We start from the raw sequence: 10,033 nt of genomic DNA on the forward strand, positions 1-10,033 counted from the left end.
ACACCGAAGCGAATACAATAGTCCGTCCCCTATACCTTTTATTATTAGTAATAATAAAGGAAGGACGGACTAAAAAATTCCAAAAATTTCAGCCAATTCGATTGCTTAAACCGAGTTTAAAACTTAAACCGAGTTTAAATTCACTTTGTGGCCCCCGGGATAAGTGTTTTATTGGAGATTACGAGTAACTATTGAAGTCCTTGAATGCTAAGATTTTTATGAGCTAAGTTATAAAATCTGAAAAGAGATTGTTAGGTACCTGTTTCCATATTACTAACTTGTCTAGCTTTTATATTCCTTTCATTATGCATTTTCTATTGAAATTATTTTCTCTATCGAAATTAATTATGAAGGCCTTTAACAGCTCTTTCCTATCGGAATTAATTTTAATCAATTATTCTCTTCTCACATATCTTTTCTTTCCCAGTTTTGTCCATTCTCTTTCTTTTCTACTTCACCAGTTCACCCTTCTTCCCTTCTCTCTTCCCTCTCTTCTGTAATTCTCTCTCCCCCACCACTCTTCTCTCGCTTTGCTCTTCTGTGATTCTCACTCCTTTCTGCGATTGACCTTCTGTTTATCTCTTTGGAATGCATTTTACAAAGAGGAATCCACTTTTGTAAGCTCTCACGTTGTTTAGAAAAGTTCTTCCACTTCCTACAAGAAAGTGTATCGAAGAAAGTTTTCAAAGATGAACAATGGATTTGTTTTTGGGTAATGTTTAGTTTGTTGGTCACAAGAGTGTTTAGTATTAGTCACACCATGTCTACATACCTAGAGGTAGTTGTCAATATTTTGATTTGCACTTTTAACTTGAGGTTGTGACTGGGTTCAAATCCCAGTTTAGGTTTTTGGGTAATGTTTAGTTTGTTGGTCACAAGAGTGTTTAGTATTAGTCACACATGTCTACATACCTAGAGGTAGTTGTCAATATTTTGATTTGCACTTTTAACTTGAGGTTGTGACTGGGTTCAAATCCCAGTTTAGGTTAAAAAAAAAACTCAAAATTCTGTTTTTGAAAAAAAAAATAAAAATAAAATAAAAGTCTATAGGTACCTACTTAATTAAATAATTATTATGTTACCTATTAAATATCATGGTTACCATTACTTAATTTTTTAGCAATAAATTATTTATTTTACCTAAGATACCTACACATAGTAAGTACCTATAGTATAGTTCAAATTATTATTTTATTAGTAAATTTAAGTTTATGTCTTTTTGAATTCAATAAAATACATAAATACCTACAAACAAAATTGAATTGTTTTTGTAGTAAGTACCTAATAGTATAGATCAAATTATTATTATTTTATTAGTAAATTTAAGTTTATGTCTTTTTGAATTCAATAAAATACATAAATACCTACAAACAAAATTGAATTGTTTTTGAAAATACCTACCTATATTTTGAGTCTATTTTTTACTGCTTAATCATATAATAAACATAAAGTTGTTTAATGAGTTTGAGTCTCATAAAAAGAGTAAGTCCACTCTTAGAACTCAGAAGCAAAGAAGGTAATTCAGACTTTATTGCTTCGCACATTGCATATATAAAATCTATTTTCAGGCGCCCACATAATTCTATTTATTTTATCGTTCGTCTGCCAGCTAGTAGGTAAGTTTTAAAGTTTTGCTGTAGTGCTAAACTACTATTGTTGTTTAGCACTACAGCAAAACTAAAGGTAAAACAATCCACTCAAAATTGTTTTAGGGTACCTACTAAAAGTACCCCTACATGTTTGGGGGCACGGTTGGTCAAGTGGGGGCACGGTTGGTCCAGTGGTAACCTCAAGAACGATTTATCTCATTTATTATAAGTTATAAATGTTATAAATTTATAAATATCTACAATGTACCTCATCAATGATTTCCATCTACATATTTATGTGAAAGATGATCCTATCGAAATCGTGGATAAGGGATAGAACTAGGTAAAAACTAGATATATAAGGTAATAACTAGGTAGTAGACACATATTTCTCTGGAAAATAAAACCGCAATTGATACGCACAGGTAGGTATAAGCTATAACCCACCTATTCTCATATTATAATGATTAGATTGTTTGATTATTTTCTCATGACAATTATCCTAATCATGACAATTCTTAATCTTGTTTCTAATCATATCTGACATGAATGTTACATAAGGTGTTATACTGTTATAGAGGGTACCTACCATTTGTACCATCCTCATATTATTATGATTAGATTGTTTGATTATTTTCTCATGACAATTATCCTAATCATGACAATAATTCTTAATCTTGTTTCTAATCATATCTGACATGAATGTTACATAAGGTGTTATACTGTTATAGAGGGTACCTACCATTTGTACCATGTACTAACACAGTACTTAGGTACCTATGTACTTATTTATATGTACAAATGATCTTCTCAGTGATGGATTTAACATTACGGACTACTGAGAAGCACGGTTGGTTTGGTGGTGACGTCATCCAGGTCCCGGGTTCGATTTACAGAGTTAAAAAAAAATAAATAAATGAAAATACACTCTTATTTTGATTGAAAACACTTTTATTTATAGGTTTTACAAGGTAGGTTGACTTTTTGAATGGGAATTATTGTGTACCTTATCGTCCATCTGAGGAATTAACACCTAAATGGAAAGTATTGTGTTTCTTATCGCCCATCTGATCGGCGGACATACTAGGCCACTAGGGAAAGGGAATGCTACAACACAGACGAAATTAGTCATGTAGCAGTAAGTGGTTTCCTTGATACGAAATAAAAACGGCGCGGCGCGCAGCGGTAAAATGAAACAAGTAATCAAACTAATCAATATTAGCGTAATCTCTACTTTTTACTCAACTGTGCATAGGTATAACATTGCATTTATAGTTTGGTAAGCGATAAGCACTGGTTCAGTAAGGTCTGCCTTGTAAGGTCCAAGTCACGGGTTCGATTCGGATCTTATCCTAAACAGATAAAGTTCGTTCTCGGAACGGCTGGCTTTCTCCTATCCGTGTCTTCCTTCTCTCTTCGATTTCGGGACGATAAGACCGTAGCAGTTACAGCTCCCTCTATCCAACATCCTAAACAGATAAAGTTCGTTCTCGGAGCGGCTGGCTTTCTCCTATCCGTGTCTTCCTTCTCTCTTCGATTTCGGGACGATAAGACCGTAGCAGTTACAGCTCCCTCTATCCAACATCTTTAAAAATGTATTGTGTAGGTATACATACATTATATATTTTTGACATGAAATACTAACAATAAGGATAATATCTAATTTAACTTAATCAAAAATAATAAAAGCATGATCATGATCTTGTTTCTGTGTAGGTATACATATATTATATTTTTGACATGAAATACTAACAATAAGGATAATATCTAATTTAACTTAATCAAAAATAATAAAAGCATGATCATGATCTTGTTTTCGTCTGAGACGTTTCTATGGCAACATGACGCTAACGCCTCATGAGATTGCATAGCTACGTGACTGGCCATAATGTGCTAATCATTCGTAGGTGCATAATTTGTCTCCTTACCTGGTAAATATATGAATTTGGATAAGATAACATCTGCAATTCTGTACTGTAGCAGGGTAGAAGGAAATTAGAAACAGCTTCCTCACAACTATCTTCTGAAGTATCCGGAATTCCAAGATAGACAGACACCCTTACCTTTTTGTGGAATCGGGCAGTGCAAATATTTTCGTCAGTTTTTCTACTTTTTACGAAAGTTTTTACCTACTTTTCTTTACGAAAGATTAGTCGGATATCATCAGTAACCTTCAGGGAGAGGTCTCTGAAAATCATGAAAAAGAACGTCAGCATTCAATACCAAACACATCTCGAATGGAAGGAAAATATTTCAAGCAGGACCTTCAGGATGAATGGTTTCCTCTTACATTCAAGAGGATGTTCGCCGATTTCCAAGTCAAATCCAGGGAAGCCAATTCGTTGTGCAACTTACAGTCCTCATTCTACCAGACACAGTTGAAAAATTTGAGCCTATGGGCTGTCAAAAGTAAGTACCATTAACAGACTACCTATTCTCAGGAAAGTACCCAATTAAGTTGGTCTTTTATTTTAGTCTATTCATCAAACATCAATCAATAAAGACCTGTAGAATCCTATAAGATAGATAGGATTCGACATGCTATGTACATATTTGAGTACAGTCCTCATTCTACCAGACACAGTTGAAAAATTTGAGTCTATGGGCTGTCAAAAGTAAGTACCATTAACAGACTACCTATTTTGCTACTCAGGTAAGTACCCAATTAAGTTGGTCTTTTAGTCTATTCATCAAACATCAATCAATAAAGACCTGTAGAATCCTATAAGATAGATAGGATTCGACATGCTATGTACATATTTGATGTACTCCCAGATTTGCTATTTATTTTGCATAATGAGGAATGTTGTTTCCTTTGTTTCTTATTTGCCAGAATGAGAATCGTATATTTCAAGAGGTGAAAAATTCCATGCCCAATAGATCAATAATGTACACAACTTAGCATCTTGTCAATACCACTCAGGTGGCCTCAACTGAAGATTTTGACGAATCATGAACCTAGTATGGGGTTTTAACTTTTTAGCTCGTTGTTACCTATGTGGTAGGTATACGTACATTAATCAATTTTTGTTTCCTGCGTGCTACATGAACCAATTTTCGGATATCTTCAACGGGTGTTTTCCATCTTTGTGGTCAACATAATTGAAAACCTAATTGCTTTTTTTGTTTACGACGAATCATGAACCTAGTATGGGGTTTTAACTTTTTAGCTCGTTGTTACCTATGTGGTAGGTATACGTATACGTACATGAATCAATTTTTGTTTCCTATGTGGTACATGAACCAATTTTCGGATATCTTCAACGGGTGTTTTCCATCTTTGTGGTCAACATAATTGAAAACCTAGGTAATTGCTTTTATTTATAGAAAATGAGAACCTTTTGTAGGTACCTAATAGGTTTACCTACCTACCACTGAACAAATTCGTTCTTCAATAGAGACTATCATTCAGTTGTAGAATTGACAGATGTTCCGTGTGGTCATAAGGACCATCCTATGGCCTCTACAATCGGCCGTAGGGAGGAGTGGCCTCCGGTAATCTTGACGAGGCTGAACATCATCGGTTCTGGGCAACAGCCTCCTATTCTGGTCAAATATTACCTAGGTGCAACGAATTTAATAAGGAACTATAAATTTATGATGTTAATCAAATGTTTGCCAATATTCCCAATGTGGAATGAAATTTTGGCTATATTTTTTTTTTAATTATTATTATTATTATTATGTTGTGCAACTTACAGTCCTCATTCTACCAGACACAGTTGAAAAATTTGAGTCTATGGGCTGTCAAAAGTAAGTATCTACCATTAACAGACTACCTATTTTGCTACTCAGGTAAGTACCCAATTAAGTTGGTCTTTTATTTTAGTCTATTCATCAAACATCAATCAATAAAGACCTGTATAGAATTCTATAAGATAGATAGGATTCGACATGCTATGTACATATTTGATGTAGGTACTCCCAGATTTGCTATTTATTTTGCATAATGAGGAATGTTGTTTCCTTTGTTTCTTATTTGCCAGAATGAGAATCGTATATTTCAAGAGGTGAAAAATTCCATGCCCAATAGATCAATAATGTACACAAATTAGCATCTTGTCAATACCACTCAGGTGGCCTCAACTGAAGATTTTGACGAATCATGAACCTAGTATGGGGTTTTTAACTTTTTAGCTCGTTGTTAGGTTGTTACCTATGTGGTAGGTATACGTGCATGAATCAATTTTTGTTTCCTATGTGGTACATGAACCAATTTTCGGATATCTTCAACGGGTGTTTTCCATCTTTGTGGTCAACATAATTGAAAACCTAGGTAATTGCTTTTATTTATAGAAAATGAGAACCTTTTGTAGGTACCTAATAGGTTTACCTACCTACCACTGAACAAATTCGTTCTTCAATAGAGACTATCATTCAGTTGTAGAATTGACAGATGTTCCGTGTGGTCATAAGGACCATCCTATGGCCTCTACAATCGGCCGTAGGGAGGAGTGGCCTCCGGTAATCTTGACGAGGCTGAACATCATCGGTTCTGGGCAACAGCCTCCTATTCTGGTCAAATATTACCTAGGTGCAACGAATTTAATAAGGAACTATAAATTTATGATGTTAATCAAATGTTTGCCAATATTCCCAATGTGGAATCAAATTTTGGCTATATATATATTTTTTTTAATTATTATTATTATTAAACTTATTTTCTACTTACTAGGTTTGATTGATGGAAATTTAACGTCACCGTGTACTACTTTAGTCACGGTGCTGCGGTTTTGCCCTAACAACTTCACTAGTTACTAAGGTTGATACCTATTAATCTGTTTCTATTTACAGTGTACGAATCTGCTGACACCGTTCCCCGAGGTTTCATCGTGGGGAAGAGCTATCAGCTGGGGAACTTTGACGAATGCATTGCAGTACGACACCCGTCGTATGGCATTTTCGGAAAGTACTGTCTCATTGAGGCCCACTTGAACTTTTCCAACAAAGCGAGCCAGAGCCCTGATACCTATTTTCATCTGTTTTCTATTTATCTTACAGTGTACGAATCTGGCTGACACCGTTCCCGCGGCTTTCATCGTGGGGAAGAGCTATCATCCGGGGACACTTTGACGAATGCATTGGCAGTATCGACACACCGTCGTATGGCATTTTTGGAAAGTACTGTCTCATTGAGGCCCACTTTGAACTTTTCCAACAAAGCGAGCCAGAGCCCTGATGACTTCCGTTTGGGAGATATTTAAACAGGATAAGCGGGCCGCGATGCACACTAGTGAAATGTGTGTATCGTTGAAACCCGTACATCAGGCCAGCCACTCACTATAGCAGGTAAACTTGAGAGGTAGCACCTGAATCAGGTCCGCCTGTCAGATCTACCTGATAGTGTGTTATACTGTGTGTGGCTAATCCGGTAAGGAGGACCGACATTGAGGACTCGGATTATCATTGCGTAATCCTGTCAGGGATTAGCCTTCCTAGTGAGATGGTTATTCTATCAGTTAAAGTAATGTAGGACCGACAGTTTGACCTGATAAGACAGGAACTGACAGGTTTTACAAGCAAAGTGAAACCTCTCGGAAGGCCTCTAAGGTACAGAGTACCTATCGCTAAAAGGGTAACCGGTTTAAGATTTCGACCCTAAATTTTCTCTTCCATTGCAGAGACCTGACACAGAAGTGCGTCTACTGAAAGACCGTCTGTTTCTGTCCATGTGTATCCCATCCGGTTGTCATTCAGATGATTTGGAATATTCACTGAACTCAGCACTTGTTCGTGAAAACAAACAGTTAGGAGATTCGATATGGTTTGAAGTTTCGACTGACAATTGCTACGCAGAAAATCAGCAGCCTCCGCCTAGTTGGGGCTTCATCATAACTTGGTGAGAACTTCTTAGGCCAGCCACTCACTCTCAGGTAGACCTGATCAGGTGTCAGGTCTACCTGATAGAGTCAGTTCTACCTGATAGTGTGTGCTCATCAGATATCAGGTAGACCTGACCTTCGGACCTTTTTAGCCGTGTCAGGTCTACCTGATAGTGTGTGTGCTCATCAGGTGTCAGGTATACCTGATCAGGTGGTTTCAGGTCTACCTGATAGTGAGTGGCTTACCTTAGTATTAATATTAGGCTACAGCTTTTAATACAGCTACATAAAGCAGAAACACCTTAATCTGTTTAGATTTTTTAAAGGGGTTTGATAGAGGGTACTGGAAAGAAGTATTTAGGTCTTATCGTCCCGAAATCGAAGAGAGAAGGACAGGATAAGAGAAAGCCAGCCGTTCCGAGAACGAACCTTATCTGTTTAATATAAATTCCGTCCAGGGCGGGAATCTAACTTAGCGCTTACTGACAACATTAGACTGTAGATCCTATCCTTGGGCTGGATGGTTAACCGTATCTGTTGTTTACATTGTTGCTGCTTTGTTTTGCAGTGTTGTATTCACTTCCATTTCGCTACTAGTCGTCGGTGAGGGAGCTGTAAAGAAGTATTGAGGTCTTATCGTCCCGAAATCGATCTATCGATCGAGACAAATAGGACAGGATAGGAGAAAGCAAGAACCGTATCTGTGTAGGATAAATTCCGCCCCGTGCGGGAATCGAACTTGGCGCTTACTGACACATATACACGCTTACTGACAGGTACGCCTGAAAAGGTCCTCATGTCAGTTCTACCTTACCGGATTAGCACACACATATACAGTATACACACTATCAGGTAGACTGTAAAAACTATGGTTGAATGGATGGATGGTTAACCGTATCTGTTGTTTACATTGTTGCTGCTTTGTTTTGCAGTGTTGTATTCACTTCCATTTCGCTACTAGTCGTCGGTGTATCCATCTATCATCTGATAACTTATGATAGCCTTGACCAAGAAAAATCTTCATATTGTAAGTACCCCCCTAGTGTATTCTCTTATCTTTTATCAATCTTATCACTAAAGCTTTATCAGACCATTGCTCAGACAGGTATCAGAGGATATCATAGGTATCGTTACTGTAGATCCTATCCTAGGGCTGTATGGTTAACCGTATCTGTTGTTTACATTATTGCTGCTTTGTTTTGCAGTGTTGTATTCACTTCCATTTCGCTACTAGTCGTCGGTATATCCATCTATCATCTGATAACTTATGATAGCCTTGACCAAGAAAAATCTTCATATTGTAAGTACCCCCCCTAGTGTATTCTCTATTCTCTTATCTTTTATCAATCTTATCACTAAAGCTTTATCAGACCATTGCTCAGACAGGTATCAGAGGATATTATAGGTATCGTTATTGGAGAGTATTATCAAAATGATGTGGTTCCGTACGGATAAAACTACCTATGTATGTACCTACCATAATAATCCATAGTTAGTTGGTCCGTTGATAACATCTTATCGTTCACATCGTACCTACAATTTGATACCCACACGCCTATAAAGTCTTAACAGATGTTTCATAAGTTCAAAATAATAATAATAATAATAATAATAATAATAATAATAGGTATCGTTATTGGAGAGTATTATCAAAATGATGTGGTTCCGTACGGATAAAACTACCTGTGTATGTACCTACCATAATAATTCAGGAGCATAGTTGCCAACTATTAGTTGGTCCGTTGATAACATCTTATCGTTCACATCATACCTACAATTTGATACCCACACGCCCATAAAGTCTTAACAGATGTTTCATAAGTTCAAAATAAAACAGGCGGTAAAACATTTAGGTACCTATTCATCGTTTTATCCAAGTTTTTCACGCTTGTACCTCCTTATTTAATAAAACTTCATGACGACATTCTCTTCTTCCAGCGTTCCTGATGAAAACCTTGTTGTCGTTTTCAATGGTAAAAAATATCGAGAAGCTATTCTCGGAATCGGGTCAGGAATTGAAATTCCTTCATGGTATAAAATTCCTCAGCATGTGTCTTATTATTATGGGACATAGGATATTCTACTACTTTCAGATTTTATCCAAGTTTTTCACGCTTGTATACCTCCTTATTTAATAAAACTTCATGACGACATTCTCTTCTTCCAGCGTGCCTGATAAAAACCTTGTTGTCATTTTCAATGGTAAAAAATATCGAGAAGCTATTCTCGGAGTCAGGTCAGGAATTGAAATTCCTTCATGGTATAAAATTCCTCAGCATGTGTCTTATTATTATGGGACATAGGATATTCTACTACTTTCAGAGCGCCATCTTGGATATGCAAAACATTCTTGAGGTAAGTGATCTTCAGACAGTGAGGAACCCTTTAGATAAAATCTTGAATTGATCCATTTTTCTTTGAAAACATTCTTGATGTAAGTGATCTTCAGACAGTGAGGAACCCTTTAGATAAAATCTTGAATGGATCCATTTTTCTTTGAAAACATTCTTGAGGTAAGTGATCTTCAGAAAGTGAGGAACCCTTTAGATCAGGGGTGGCCAGACTTTTTTCGTTGCGGTTCCCTTCTTAACTTTCAAAAGTGTTCGAGGTTCCCCCCCCCAC

The 10,033-nt window shown here is 36.5% G+C and overlaps 2 protein-coding genes across 2 annotated transcripts; both read left to right on the plus strand.

The window, feature by feature from the left end:
- Positions 1-3,757: 3,757 nt before the first annotated feature.
- On the plus strand, positions 3,758-6,607 carry LOC113472277. Its single transcript, XM_026831956.1, has 2 exons — positions 3,758-3,998; positions 6,384-6,607. The coding sequence occupies exons 1-2, from the start codon at positions 3,827-3,829 to the stop codon at positions 6,605-6,607; spliced, it is 396 nt and encodes a 131-aa protein (XP_026687757.1). The 5' UTR covers positions 3,758-3,826.
- A 67-nt stretch (positions 6,608-6,674) lies between these two features.
- LOC108253909 (nose resistant to fluoxetine protein 6-like) lies at positions 6,675-9,766 on the plus strand (the record flags this gene model as incomplete). The annotated part of the gene is made up of 5 exons (XM_026831955.1): positions 6,675-6,797; positions 7,211-7,428; positions 8,344-8,438; positions 9,350-9,524; positions 9,688-9,766. Coding segments are annotated over exons 1-5 (597 nt in total), but the record flags the coding sequence as incomplete, so codon positions are not given.
- Positions 9,767-10,033: the final 267 nt, after the last annotated feature.

This window comes from Diaphorina citri, unplaced genomic scaffold (assembly GCF_000475195.1).
Source record: "Diaphorina citri unplaced genomic scaffold, Diaci psyllid genome assembly version 1.1 scaffold4571, whole genome shotgun sequence".
NCBI lineage: Eukaryota > Metazoa > Arthropoda > Insecta > Hemiptera > Psyllidae > Diaphorina > Diaphorina citri.

What these genes read in the sequence shown, in the direction of transcription:
- LOC113472277 (XM_026831956.1), top strand. Translation starts at nt 3,827, where the DNA reads ATGGAAGGAAAATATTTCAAGCAGGACCTTCAGGATGAATGGTTTCCT. An exon ending in GAGCCTATGGGCTGTCAAAA is followed by an intron (nt 3,999 to 6,383) that starts GTAAGTACCATT and finishes TTCTATTTACAG; the next exon opens with TGTACGAATCTGCTGACACC.